Source organism: Pelodiscus sinensis, chromosome 4 (genome assembly GCF_052426305.1).
Source record: "Pelodiscus sinensis isolate ZL-2025 chromosome 4, ASM5242630v1, whole genome shotgun sequence".
Classification (NCBI taxonomy): domain Eukaryota; kingdom Metazoa; phylum Chordata; order Testudines; family Trionychidae; genus Pelodiscus; species Pelodiscus sinensis.
In genome coordinates this window covers 128,458,824-128,473,649 of record NC_143055.1, presented here as the reverse complement: position 1 = coordinate 128,473,649, position 14,826 = coordinate 128,458,824, and the positions used below count along the sequence as shown (strand labels likewise).

General features: G+C 42.8%; 1 protein-coding gene across 2 annotated transcripts in view; it reads right to left on the bottom strand.

The window, feature by feature from the left end:
• Positions 1-14,826, bottom strand: part of CCDC158 (coiled-coil domain containing 158) — a 61,069-nt gene that overhangs the window by 27,534 nt on the left and 18,709 nt on the right. For both annotated transcript variants that reach the window (XM_075929437.2, XM_075929438.2), the window contains exons 11-16: positions 12,306-12,425; positions 9,489-9,686; positions 6,368-6,850; positions 3,805-3,994; positions 1,270-1,422; positions 709-821 (exon numbers count right to left, since the gene is read on the bottom strand). In XM_075929437.2, coding sequence (XP_075785552.2) covers positions 709-821; positions 1,270-1,422; positions 3,805-3,994; positions 6,368-6,850; positions 9,489-9,686; positions 12,306-12,425 — 1,257 coding nt within the window. The remainder of the gene's footprint in view (positions 1-708; positions 822-1,269; positions 1,423-3,804; positions 3,995-6,367; positions 6,851-9,488; positions 9,687-12,305; positions 12,426-14,826) is intronic.

The window sequence follows — 14,826 nt, the reverse complement described above, 5'->3', positions numbered from 1 at the left end:
ACTGCTAAGCAGAACCTACCAAAACTTGAAATACCGAGAATCTGATTTATGACAAAACCTGCTAAACAGTCTCCAAAGCAAGCACCCGGTCTGGCATTATCGTATGAACAATAATGTTTAAAGAAAATATGAAAAGTTAGTGTAGCTGTCTGACAATTTTTGTCAATCAGGGTATGTTAGCTAATAAATATAATAATTGCCTGCTACTGAGTAGAACAAACCCAAATCACTTTTGGGTGGATTTTTCAGATAGGAGCAAGTATCTTAAACTCAGCAGCAAACAAAACTGGAAGGTAAAACTAAGGATAAGCACCAAGGGCCAGATTCAGAGGGATGTGCAAGAAAGGGAAGTCAGTTGGTAATAGGGCTTGAGTCTAAAAGAGTTTATAAGTAATTAGGGGCCTGATTCTAATTTACACCAAAGTTACCTTAAGCTGCTCTGGCAGTAAATTATATTTACACCCAGTTTAGGGCTCTTTTACATCACTAGAGAACTTAGTGCATATGAGAATTAGGCCCTAAGTCTAAGGGAATCTAAGTCTGGAGACCGACTGATTGATGTAACATAGAACTGATGGAAGCCAAATGAAGGTGTAACTAATACTCCCTTTGGTCTCTCTTGGACTATCCCCGAATTTGGCCCTGGATCTCTACTTGGAACTATTTATCTAAATATAGTTAAATACTTTTACTTGGAGCTCTTGTGACCTTAGTTGCATTTGTCATTGCCTCCTCCAAGAATTTAATCTTGCTCTGCAATGCATCTATCTGTCCTCTCTTGGCTGTGATTTGCTTCTGCATCCCCATTGCAACTTTCATAGCTGTAAAAGACAAGTTTCCCAGTGGATTAGTCCTTTATGAACAAAATGGAACAGGCATGATATTTTCTGTGTTCTTATTTAGAAATCAATTGTCAATAATACACTAAAAACGGACTATGGGCTGGGATCCTGTTGTCCTTATGTGAGCAAACTTCCCAGTAGGGTCAACAGGAGTTTTGCCTAGATGGTGACTGTGATATCAGTACAAATAGTAGAATCTAAACTCATACTTTGAGGAAATTCAGCTCCAAATTTCCTGACTTAATTTGATCCCTAGTAAACCATAAAACAACAAAGTGTCTGCATATGTCACTGTTTTTACTCCTTTTATAAAATATTTGAAATACCATTAATAAGTTCTATTGAAGGAATAAATATATGTATATATTCCTCTTGTTTAAAAGACCCCTCCCCCCAAAAAAACCCTTAAAAACTCTTCCAAAGTTACCATGGCCATCGGATCCTTCCATAGTCTTTAAAGTGGCTCTGGTTTGTTCCAGTTCAGCTTGGGCAGATTTCAATTGCATTCTGAGTTTGCTTATGATACCTTCCATCTCTTCACTTTTGTCTCGATAATTCCTCTTTACATTTTCATATTCCTCTGTTCAATGTAAGCACATTGAATTGAACGAAAGTGCAAAGTAACCTCCAAATCAACCACCTGTTACTCAAAGGTTATACAGATGGGCTGTTTAATCCCTTAAAAGAAATATTCATGCAATTAACCTAGAAAAGATGCTAACAAATTGAACAAGTTCTGTTCCATTGCATTGCTATGATGTCATCAGAAGCCTGCTTTTTACTGGAACAAAATGAGATGCATTTCCTAGCTATTCTCTAAAGTTACCATTCTACAGTATGACTGTAAAGCTATACTTCTTCACTGTGTGCTGCTCAGGAATCAGACTGCCCATCGCTAGCTGGTGTAGGCATAGCTATAAGCGAGACAAAATATTTGACCTGTGCCCATGCTGTCAAGGTTTTTTTTTCACAACTCCAACCCGCTCTATGTCCTGTCATAGTGGGGGTGGGCAATAATTTTTGACGGGGAGGCCATTCCAAGATTTTGGAAAGTGGTCAAGGCCTGCACTATTCCATGGCCAGCTGTGGGGTCTGGGATAGAGGTTGGGTGCAGAAGGGAGCTTGGGGGTAAGGGATTGGGATTCAGGGGGAAGAATGGAATCTGGGAGGGAGTTTGGGTAAAAGAGGCAGTTGTGACCTAGGCAAGGAACTGGACTGCAGGGGTTTTGGATGTGACCTAAGGTAGTAGGGGACTGTGATCTGGGGCAGGAGATTGGGGTGCCAGATCTGGGAGGGGGTATAGATGCAAGAGGGAGGCAGAGGGTTTAGGTATGTTATTTGGGGGGAGCAGAGGGTTGGGGTAGGGAGGGGTTGGGAGCCAGAGGCAGGCTCTGGCCAGGAGAGTTACCAGCCAGCAGCCATACCAGCCTGCCTGCCTGTAGAGCTAAGGCTTGTAGAGCTTAAAGTGTTTCTCAGCCAGCCTGCCCGCCCACCCTGCAGATGCACAGGCTGCACAGCCATGTGCTTGTATGAATAACTGAGGTGAGGAGAGGGGGCATGGTTCTTCTTGGCTGCCGATTATTCAAACAGGCAGCTTCCATTGGCCAGTTTCTGGCCAGAAACTGGCCAATGGGATTGTGCTTTGGGCGGGGGGCAGCCCCTGAAGCTTTCCCTCCCTTTCAGTTTTGAAACAGAAATGGGGCCCAGTGGCCATGTTTCTGAGCAGCGTGCGGGGCAAGCAGGGAAGCCTGCATGGGGCTCCCCATTACCTCCACACGCCAGATCCGGTGGCTTGGTTGGCCACATCTGGCCCACAGGCCGTATTTTGCCCAGGCCTGTCATAGCTATAAATCATCCCTTCTTTACACTCCCCCAACCTGCAAAACTATTCCAGCACAGTTCCAACTCAAATTCATCCCTCAAATAGCTCTGATCCCCCTCAAATCCATCCCCTATCACACTCCACAAAGCTACACAACTGCTACAGCTCTAGCTCCCACACAGTGTGCCCTCCTGAGCTCTGGGCAGTCCATTTCATGCTCCTCTCCCACACTCTCTCAGGCCACTTCAACTCTGTTATTATCTTCTACAAAATCTGAGAACGGACTATCCAAGTAAAAGTACGTGGATGGTCACCATCTTGCTGAGCTCACAGTTAAGGCTGTGCATCAGATCATGACTATGGGGAGCTGGGCGTTTGTATTGTGGGTGTGTCTTTGCTGAAATAAACGAGGGAAACTGGGAATGCATGTGGCTGTTACAATGTCTGGATCGTACAGCATGTGAATTGTGGTTGGTCTGGATGTTAATGCTGCCTTATTGGGTGATTTCCTTGAGTTCTGGTGACATGGTAATAAGAAATACTCTTGAGTTTTTGAGCAGGTTGTTATCGGCGGTGACACTTTCTGCCAATATCACACACTGTATGTCCCTGGCATCCTGAGCTCCTTTCACATACAGCATTTAAGGAATGCATTTGCTAATGTCCTATTTCTGATGAGTTAAGATACTAGATTTTATAGAATGCCAGTCACAAAAAAAACTTAAAACCTATCCCACTATAATTTGAGAGTCAACCATGAATAGGATTTGCCAGATCAGTTTATTTCAATGACAGAACATAGCAGTATCCAGCTTCCCTGTATATTACCTAGGGAAGACTTGCTAAAGTTTACACTCTGTGACCTACCAGGATTTTTTAATATGGGCCCTCCAGAAAGTCAGGCTGTGCTAGGTATTTTTGCACCAGGCACTGACCGTTGTGCCTCTTGATTACGCCATCTGCATTCCATAGCAGAAATCCAAATAATGAATTAGCTCTCTGAAGCACTCTGACCACGGGTGCGCTGTCACTGGGAACCTTTCCCTTGACTTTACTAGCAGCCGTATTTGGATTGAGAAGGCAGCTCTTCTATTTTTAACATCAGCCTGATTTAGCAGATATCTGATATGGGCTCCCTACCTGCAAGGTTAGTTAGCTCAGTGCGACTGACTTTCAGCTCATTCATTAGTTGGTCTCTTTCCAGTTTCAGATCCTTTACTGCACGGAGCCTCTCAGTGCAGGTGTTTACTGATTTAACTTTTTCCAGCTCCAGCTCACTCAATCTGGCCTCCATTTCACGGATTCTGTCTTCTTTCTTCTCCATCACAATCTACTTATGTAAATAAATTAGAATAAATCTATTAATTAACAATTAAGATACACACACATCAGGATTATTTGAAATCTAATTTTTATCATGGAATAAATTGGTGCAAAGATGAAAACTAAGGCGGAAAAGACACGTTTACTTAAAATGGGCAGGGATAAATACATAAACAGATTATTGCAGCCTATGCTATACCTCTGCCAACCCAATTGATTTCTGTCTTTAACAAAATGTGCTTGGGCCATATGCACTGTCAGAGTTCAGTTAGTGGCTAAATCAGTTTACAAGATTTCTAACTCAAGGATGTTTTGTGTTTTAACTCTTATAGGCACTCACAAGATTTCTAAGAAGATTGATTGCACCTTTTAACCTGTTCATGAACTGGGATTTGAAATGATTTCTTACCAAGTTGATGGAAACTAGGTTTGAGCCTTTGGGAAGGTGTTTAGTATACCATCTATATGAGGTGACTATGAGAAGATGCATGGTAAAGTGGCACTTGAAACCAAAAAAATCACATGCTCCAAAGGTTGTAGGAGTCATAGCTCAGTTCTGGCACTCCATACATACAACACAACAGCAAAAGTACAAGGAGAAAAGGATGGTTTCATACTAAACATAGGAATTCCAGCACAGAGAGAAGACAGAGCTAATGAAGAGGTATATCAGAATATCTCAGTAACAAGGTCCTTTCATTTTGATGGCTACTGCAGATGAGGTGGGAAGTTCATGGATAGGAGTCTCTGAAGGGAGAAACCTGCGGGGTATAGGGCCAGATACAGCACTTGTAAAGTCTCTGATCTGGGACCATACCAACAGACGTAGGACCATGCTTATAAGAGAACTAGGGAGTCAGCTCTGGATCTGATGATGCAGTAGAAAACTCCTTCTTAGGACTCATACAAAACTCTGGCTGCTGGACCGACGTCAAACCTGAACCAATAGAAATCAATGGAGAGGGCACAAATGCTCCTCCAGTGCTGAGCCGCACAAATGATTACTATGGGAACCAACAGATTTGAGCCCCTTGGAACTGAGTAAGCCCCAAGAACCAACCCTTTGTTTTCTAAGGCATCTTGCCAGCAGCTTAGAATGTCTCTTTAAAGACCTCAAGAAAAGATATAGAGAAATTGGAGAAGGTCCAGAGAAGAGCAACAAGAATGATTAAAGGTCTAGAGAACATAACCTATGAAGGAAGACTGAAAAAATTGGGCTTGTTTAGTTACATCTAGAGCGTATCCTATAGCCCTGAGGTCTTTGTTTACTTCAGACCATTTCTCCAATTTGTCCAGATCATTTTGAATTATGACCCTATCCTCCAAAGCAGTTGCAACCGCTCCCAGCTTGGTATCATCTGCAAACTTAATAAGTGTACTCTCTATATCGATATCTAAATCGTTGATGAAGATATTGAACAGAACCAGTCCTAAAACAGACCCCTGCAGAACCTCACTTGTTATACCTTTCCAGTAGGATTGTGAACCGTTAATAACTATAATTATAAAAATAAAAAGCCAAGCTATGCACTCAGACACACATTTAGTTGTGCATAATTGGGTAATTTCACACATTTTTAAATTTGCATGCAACTATCCTTTTGAAGTATGCAAAAGCATGATTTTACATGAGCAACTCAGGTGCGCATTTTTTAATATTTAGTCCAGTTTAGTTGCCACTGTGACACATAGGCACAGAGAGAAATCCTGGCAGTGCTGAAGTCAATGGCAAAACTCTCATTGACTTCAGGGGGGCCAGTATTTTACCCATAATCTGTTAACTTCAGACAGAGGGTGTGTCTAGACTACAGGGTTTTGTTGACAAACGTGGACTTTTGTCGACAAAACTATACCTGCATCTACACTACCGCCGAGCTCTGTCAACAGTAAGTCGACAGAACGTGGCAGTTTTGTCGACGGCAGTAAACCTCATTCTACGAGGAATAACGCCTTTTGTCGATAGAGTTCTGTCAACAAAAGGCGCCATCGCATACACACTGCTTTTTCAAAAGAAAGCGGCTAGATTCTCTGTCGAAAAAGCGGCTTGCTTTGTCGACAGAACTGGCTGTAGTCTGGATGCTCTTTGTTGACAGAAGCTTTGTCGACAGTACCTGTCGACAAAGCTTCTGTTGACAAAAGTCTGTAGTCTAGATGTATCCTTAGAAATATTTCTCTTATATTTAATACAAACTGATCAAAATTACACTGATTTAATTATAATGTTCCCAGCCATGCTAGGTCTTCTAAATGTTTATAGATTCCTAGGCCCATTTTCTGACCTGCTTGCAAACGTAGGCAGCATAACATATCAGTATATGTATTTTAAAATAGAATGAACATACTGTCCTGAAGAGAGGTGAACATGGTAAAATGTACAGACCTTAAGTTCTTGTACTTCCAGCTTCCTGTCACTGATTTCTTTCAGAAGCTGAGATTTCTCCACCTCCATTGCACCAGCAGTTCGACCATGCTGGCCCACAATCTGAGTCATGTTATCAATTTGCTTTTGGAAGATCTCAATAACTCTTTGTTTTTCTATCACCTGCAGTTTCAGTGTCTCACACTCTGACTGCACGTTTTGTAAGTAGTCCCCTTCGCTCTTTAAATGCTGAAGCTCCTGCAACTTACTATCTACCCGTGAACGGAGCTTCTTGATTTCCTCATTGGTAATTTCAATGGCTCTCTCCTTCTCTTGCAGGCAGACTGTCAAGTCAGACACTGTTCTCTCAGAAGCCTCCAGATTTATCTTCTTGGCTGTGAGCTCTTCAACTGCTTTACGGAGCATCTCTTTGGTTGATTCTAGCTGGGCAGTCAAGGAGGAGACTCTCTCAATGCTTTCATTCTTTTCCTTAATTGCAGCCATCTGAAAGGAAACAATAAAATAGTCAACTTGGACAACCATGTTTTTTTCTACCTTCTCACCTTTCTAGCCACCTATCTATGGATTTTCTATTGGATGCATCATTATAGTATCTCACAGCTTCCTTGGTAAGGAGAACACAGTGTAAAATATAGAAAAAATATGTAGGGCTGATGTGAAAAGCAGAATAAACAAATTAGCTCTCTGAATTATTTAGGGGAGACAGGTCTAAATCATTCAACATCATAAGGCCTGGACAGTGTAATGTCACAGCAAATACATCCTAGAAGAAATATGCGTGCATCAGTTGTACACAGTGGCTACGTCTAGACTGGCATGATTTTCTGGAAAACTTTTCCGTTAAAAGCATTTTCGGAAAAGAGCGTCTAGATTGGCACGGACACTTTTCCGCAAAAGCACTTTTTGCGGAAAAGCGTCTGTGCCAATCTAGATGCTCTTTTGCGCAAAAAAGCCCCGATCGCCATTTTCGCGATCGGGGCTTTTTTGCGGAAAACATATCTGAGCTGTCTACACTGGCCCTTTTGCACAAAAGTTGTGCGCAAAAGGACTTTTGCCTGAACGGAAGCAGCATAGTATTTCGCAAGAAGCACTGATTTCTTACAGTAGGAAGTCAGTGCTTTTGCGGAAATTCAAGCGGCCAGTGTAGACAGCTGGCAAGTTTTTCCGCAAAAGCGGCTGATTTTCCACAAAAACTGGCCAGTCTAGACACAGCCAGTTAGTTTTATTGCTCTAGTCAGCAAAGTGCATAGCTTTCACGGAACAACCTCCACCTGAAAGCACCATGACCCGAGTGCTGCCAATAGTGCTGTACAGATGCAGAAGACAAGAATAGACCCAGAAATACCAAGAAGGAAAGGTGGAATTTTCACAGAGTGGGTGGTTGCAGGAAAGTGGATGCTGTTTGGTTGGTGGCAAATAAAGAAATCAAGCGATGAACAAATTATTTTAACCTAAAGTAGAGAACAGCAGCTGATAGGATTGGCCCTGGGTTACTTATTAGAAGTCGAAACACTTTTGAGAGGATGCAGCAGTGTGAAGGAAGGAGTTGACTCCAGAGCTTGATACCCAGGAGTCTATTCTGTTGAAAGCAACAGTCTTTTCAAACAGAGGGCTTAACTCAGCCTAATAATCAGGCCTTGGACATTGTGACAGGGCGCTTATCCTGCACTGGCCCTTTAAGGGCAAACCCCAGCCCTGAGCAAGGGTTGGGAGTAAAGCCCCAGCTGAAGCAGGCCTCACTGATTAGGTCCCAACTGGGGGCTATAAAATGAAGGACTCCTGGAGGGAGGAAAAAGTTGGGCTGCTGCTCTGGACGTAGGGCAGTAAGGACCTGGCTGCCAGGGAAACAGGAGGCTCCCTGGAGCTAAAGCAGGGCTAGGGAAACTCTGGCCGAGTAAGCTCCCAGGCTGCAGGGCCTGAGACATGGCACACTGAGTAAACAACGACCCCCGGAAGGGGGGTTCAGAGACTGATGTGGGCACTGCCGGAGGGCAGTGTCCCAAAGAGGACGCCGTGACTGGAAGAAAGAGGGGAGACACCACCAGAAGGAAGGCACCTAGCTGGCAAGAAAGAGCTAATTCCCAGGACAGACGGCTGGTGGCGCTGCAGTGGTGAGTCGGCCCCCTCACAGACATAAACACCACGGCTACGTCTACACTGGCCCCTCTTCCGTAAGGGGCATGTAAATTTCAAGAGTCGTCGTAGGGAAATCCGCGGGGGATTTAAATATCCCCCGCGGCATTTAAATAAAAATGGCCGCCGCTTTTTTCCGGCTTTTAAAAAAGCCGGAAAAGAGCGTCTAGACTGGCCCCGATCCTCCGGAAAAAGCGCCCTTTTCCGGAGGGTCTTATTCTTACTTTGAAGTAAGAATAAGACCCTCCGGAAAAGGGCGCTTTTTCCGGAGGATCGGGGCCAGTCTAGACGCTCTTTTCCGGCTTTTTTAAAAGCCGGAAAAAAGCGGCGGCCATTTTTATTTAAATGCCGCGGGGGATATTTAAATCCCCCGCGGATTTCCCTACGACGACTCTTGAAATTTACATGCCCCTTACGGAAGAGGGGCCAGTGTAGACGTAGCCCACTATGTCCAGATGAAATATTGTGTAGAGTGGATCAATTCTGAGGGCCTCTTGTTCCCCAACTCTTCTTGCAGAAGTGACTGCCACCAGAAATGCTGTTTTGAAAGAAACATAGAGAACAGCCCACAAGAGGCTCATCGGGTGCTTCCATTAGTCCCATGCAATTGTATTTACTGCACATGGACAAAATGTGATTGTTGGAGGCTTACAACATGACCAAAGCCAAACCAAGTTTCACCAGAATGCGCCAAGTCACTTCTACATGAAGTGTATTAACATGCCATATTTCAAATTCTGGCTGGTTTGGTATAAAATCACTCTTGGCCAGAGACTGGGACTTCAAATGTCAGACTGGCAGGTGAAAATTCCAGGAAGTTGTGTGTGATTAAAACAAGGACTATAGAATGACAGACTCTGGCACCTTAAGTATAGATGCTGCTCATGTTCCAACTACCAAGGCAACAAAAACAGTGCTATTTATAATAAATATCTAGTGTATGGGAATGGGAAGTGGTAGTTGTACTGCCCAACAGTTGCTTCCTCACCTGACGTTCCATTTGTCCCTGACACTCACTCTTCATTGTCTTCACTATGTTCTCCATGCGCTGCAACTCCATATTCTTGTTGTCCAGTTCTCGCCGTAGGTGGTCAATGGTGATGCTGTTGCCAGTGTCCCGATCCCAAAGCCGCTTGTTCTGCTCCTTTTCCAGACTCAGTTCCATCTCTTTTTTGTGGAGATCAGCCTACAAGATATTACAGCAGTCGTTTCCCTCTTTAAATCCTTAAGCCATCCTCCCGTTTGTTTTCTTTAATAACAATCAGTTACATAGTTAAGTCATCATTACTATATCTTTCCTCCTAATAAAAGCCGGGACTTCTGGTGCACAACTAGGCTGATGCCTGTGAGGTGCTTCCCTTCAATTGAGCAATAGTTTTAAACTAATCTTTTTCTTAGTATTATGACTTGCTCCATCTTAAAGCATTTAACATTTCAAGACTTCGAACCTTTAATGCAGGGGTGGGGAACCTTTTTTAGGCTGGGGGCTGCTTACCCACAGAAAAATCAGTCGGGGATGCACACAAGTGAGAAGCCCCCCAAACATTTAAACCCCCCAATCCCTCACTGATTTGGCCCCCAACTGAGAAGGAGAAAGACACTCCCCCTATTCCTCACACACACCGGAGCCAAGGAAGAGGCCAAGCTAGTAGATTTTGTGTGCTCCAGACCCATGGTGGGACAGTACAGGAGCGCCAGCATGAGTTCCACAATGCTGGGGGGAAGCCCTAAGCCTCGGGGGCTGGATCCAGGCAAGCCAGGGGCTGCATCTGGTCCCTGGGCCTGAGGCTGAAAAAAGCAGCATGGTATCAAAAGTAAAAGTTAACAAAATACAACTACAGTATATGCCAAAGAGGAAAATCGGCCACTTTTAACAGCAATAACTGTAATTAATTGGGTTTATTTACTCTATTTGCAGACAATTTGTTATACCTTTTTTTAATCATTTTTAGCTCTGAAATGAATGTAAAGGTTCAAAAACTGAAGCCACAAACCAAAATTATTAGGCAATTTGGAAAACAATAATTTTAAAAAGGGCATTAGAAGAATTCTTAGTAGAAAATGAAGGGGCTGAAATTTTGAAAGGGGAGACAGCATGCAGAATACTACACAAAGCCAAAGGAAAAGGGAATGAAATGAGAGGCTCAGGGAGTAAAAGAATGAACCTGCACAGCCAAGGCATTGAAACAAACTTAACTTTTCTCCCAATGCCTTGAAGAATATTAGAAACTACTAGTTTCATTTAATCAGTGACCATGAAATTAGAATAGCTTACTCTTAATTGTATAGTGCCTGTCCTGATTCTATATTTGATTCTGATTCTGATTTCTATAGCTATAAAGAGTTCAGAGAAAAGGATATATTTTACACATTCCAGATTAGATAAACAACATACAGATTGCAATCAAGCAAAACACTTTTTTGCATTCCATGTGTTACCTGTTACACAAGTGACACATACTAATCTCCCAAAACCCAATAATGAAATTACAGAACTCATACACAGAGCAAAAGATGAGTGTGATGATGAAGTATTACATTAAGCACTGGAAAAGGGGTGTATGTATGAAATCAGTAATCTCTAATGCACAGTTTTGCTACTATCTGTGCAAGCTGTACAGGTGCATGGGTTTTTATTTTTGTTTTTTCCCCCCAATTTAAGATGTCTTCAGTCTATAGCTAGGAACCATTTAAAGCAGTCAAGGAAAGTCCTGGATAAAAAAAAAAATCTTACAAAGTAGATATGAAAGGAAAAAAGAAGGGCTGATGAGATACCAACCTAGCTTAGCTTTAGGGTCAGAGTTAAACATGGGAATGGGGGACGGAATGGTACACTTTCAAACACAGGACTCAACTCAGCCCAATAATTAGGAAATGGACATAATTACCACAATGTTTGGAAGAAATACTGTATATGTAGCCAGCTGGACACGACCCCTCTCCTCAGCATTGGAGTCTAGCTAGCTGGAGATACACCCGTTTTCCCCCCTTCCCTTGACCCTGTTTCTCTTAGCTATAATTTATTTTAGATGTTAAGCAATCCGATTTATGTTAGGCTTTTTGTTATGTCTTCTTGTTATGTTAACCCATATAATTTATGTTAGCTTTTTCGTTACATTAAGGCCATAAGGATGGACTTTGCCTAGAAACAATATTGCTTAATGTAAGCTTATGAATATGTATGTAATCTGTGGAATGAGTGAAGAAGTGTGAATGAGAAACACCCATTCAAAAGGCAGTTAAACATCTGGGATCTTATAAGGCAAGCAAGGACTCTGCAAAGTATATAAATTAACTATAGTGAAGAATAAAATTGTGAGACACATGGATGAATATAATTTGTTGGGGGAAAGTTCAACATCGTTTCTGTAAAGAGAAACCATGCCTAACTAATCTGCTAGAGTTGAGGGGGTCAACAAACAGGTGGAAAAGCGGGATCCATTCAGGGAAGGGCTTTGTGACTCCTAGCCCCAGGGCCTCCTAGACCTCTCCCAGGCAGGCGCTGGTGCTGGTAGTAGAGAAGGAGAGTCTGCTATGCCATGCCCAGCCACGAGGGGCATGCCTGCATTGAGTGTTATCTTTGCCAGACCTTTCTGAGGCATCATCATTATATTTATAATAAGTCTCAATCTTAATTATAAAGAGGCTGCCAGCTTTCCATAGTAAGCATAGGGCAAACACAATAGCAACAATAAAAACAAAAGTTCTTCCATGTATTCAGCTGATGGCTAGACAATCTGATTACTAAAATGGAACTGCCCTATAAATTGTTCTTCAATGGTTTATCAATATCCCAAATTCCTACCAGCAGCTGCTGAAGCTGATCATCCAAGTTTCCAGATTCTTGACTGTATTGATCCCGTTCAGTTTGAGCCTCTGCTATCTCAGACCGAGCCAGGTGCAATTGCTTTTCCAGATCTTCTATCTAAAGTATGCACACAAATAAAAAATAATGTAACATCTGGTGCTAATTATCTTATGGGTCTACTCTGAAAAGTGACTATGTACAAAAGGTGCTGCCTTACTCTGCAGATCTGCTCGCTATGTGTTTGCAGAGATGTATCTGCTTGCTTTAGTGATTAAAATGATTTTTTTTCTCTTGTTAGTCCTGGATAACCACCACAGTTAGGGCAGAGTGAGTTGGAATCTATTCCCACTTACACCTTATCAAGGGAATTGTCAATTATAGTCTAAATCAGGGCTACTCAACACGTGGCCTGCAGGTAGGATCCTTTGAATGTGGCCTCCACTGGGAACATGCTCCACAACGGCAAGGTGTCTCCCAGATGGGGTGAGCATTGACAGACGCAAGCAGACGTGCTGGCTGGAACAGACAGGTACAGGGTTGTGGCAAGTGCTTTGTATTCATGCCCGTTAGTGTGAAAGAAGCTATTTGCATATATTTGCATGTACATGCAACCACATTTAAGTTGTGGCCCTCAGCATGTGCCATAAATGCCAATGTGGCCTCTGAGGCTTCCAAAGTTGAGTAGCCCTGATCTAAATGTTGGTCATGTCTGAGCTAGTTGCAGGGTTGGCAGTTAGATTAAATCAACATTTTACTTGAAAACTGAGGTACTTTGATAAGAAGTTGCTGTGTGATAATAAACATAGTTCCACCTGCAGCATTTTTTAAGAACTACATGGTAAAATCTAAAATATTTCTTGGCCATACCAAGATCATGGAATTATCTCTCTGCATTAACCCCACACTCCCCCAAAAACCTCCCTTTAATTAGCATAGAATAGAAGCAGTAAACTTTGTTTTCTCTACAATGAGATTATAGAGCAGTAGTTCTCTATTAAAATCATCTACATGAAAAAGTACATAGTAAACTGCTTCCCTTCTACAGATGGAACATAACAGAGATACATGACCCAAACAGGGTTTGGTTTGAGATCTATGGTGCTCGTTTGGAAACAGTAAGGTGTGAATTTTGATGCATGTAAAACAGAGCAGTAAGTGGAGCCAAAGAGCAGGCGAGTGGGCTTTCAAATGCCTTAGGGTGCGTCTACACAGCACCCTAAACTCAAAATAAGATACACAACGTGTGCTATGCAAATTGTGTATCTTATCTCAAATCTATTTCAAAATAGCTTATTTTTAAATTTGGCATGTCTACCCAGAGCCAAATTTTGAAATAATGTGCTATTTTGAGCCATCCCTTAACCCGTGTGCCACGAGGTTTTCCGGGACGGTGAAATAGCACACCCATTATTTCAAAAAATATTTTGAAATCATAGGTGGCTTGTGTAAATATGGGGTATCCCGAAAAAGCCGTGCAGTGTAGACATACCCTAACAGATTTGTATTATGCCACCTCAAGCTTAACCTATCACATCCTTGCTATTCCCTTCCTGGGCCTTTCTTGAACAGAGAATAACAACCATGTCAAATCCTGCAGCAGCTCTATAATGTGAGCAACTTTCCATTAATAAGTAGAAGGCTGTCGAAGTTAATGAGACATGTATCATAAGTAGGATTTGACTCCAGAAGTCAGACATTTCTACATGAGTTGTCAGCTCTAATTTTACAGGGAGCAGAGAGCCTTTTTCGGGTCAGCCTCTGAGGAAAAGGGGAATTATCCTCTGATAATTATGAGATTTCAGAATCATAGCGGTATTCACTAAGAAACCAAAAGGCCTATGCTTAGGGAAGGGAATAAGGAAATGGAAATTATAAAGAAAAGACACACAAAATGTGTGGTTAGTGACTCAGAGTTATCTACTGCTGTGCAAGAAAGTTCTCTTTGTGCATTTCCTCTGAGTGTCCCAAATCATCTTGGGAGGAGGACAGCGTTTCCCTGCCCAGTGAGCCATGGTCCCATCACCAGCGCTCTCTGGATGCTTGGGGACACAGAAGCGACAAGGATCATCTGCACAGAGGCCCTCTACTGACTCTGGTATTCTAGCTGTCCCTTGTTCCCTGACAGTGGAGCGCCAATAGAGCTGTTGTCAGGACTTTCTTGAGCCCATGAACACCTCTCCGGTTATGAGGCAAGGGAGAAATGATTGCACATCTCTAGTTGTGCAATCTACCAGCCCACACTGGAACCCACATGAGTTATCATGAAATAATCACAACCCATATTTGATGGGACCCACCCATATCCTGAAAAATCTGGGAACTGGTCTTCATTTGTGTAAAGCAAGGGTGGGGAACCTTTTTTGGGTCGGGGGCCACTGACCAAAGAAAACATCACTCAGGGGCTGCACGCGAGTGAGAAACAAACAAAAACAAACCCCACCCCTCACCAGCATGGGTTCCCCAATGCTGAGGGGAGCCCCGAGCCTCAGGGGCCAGATCCAGGCAAGCTGGGTCTGCA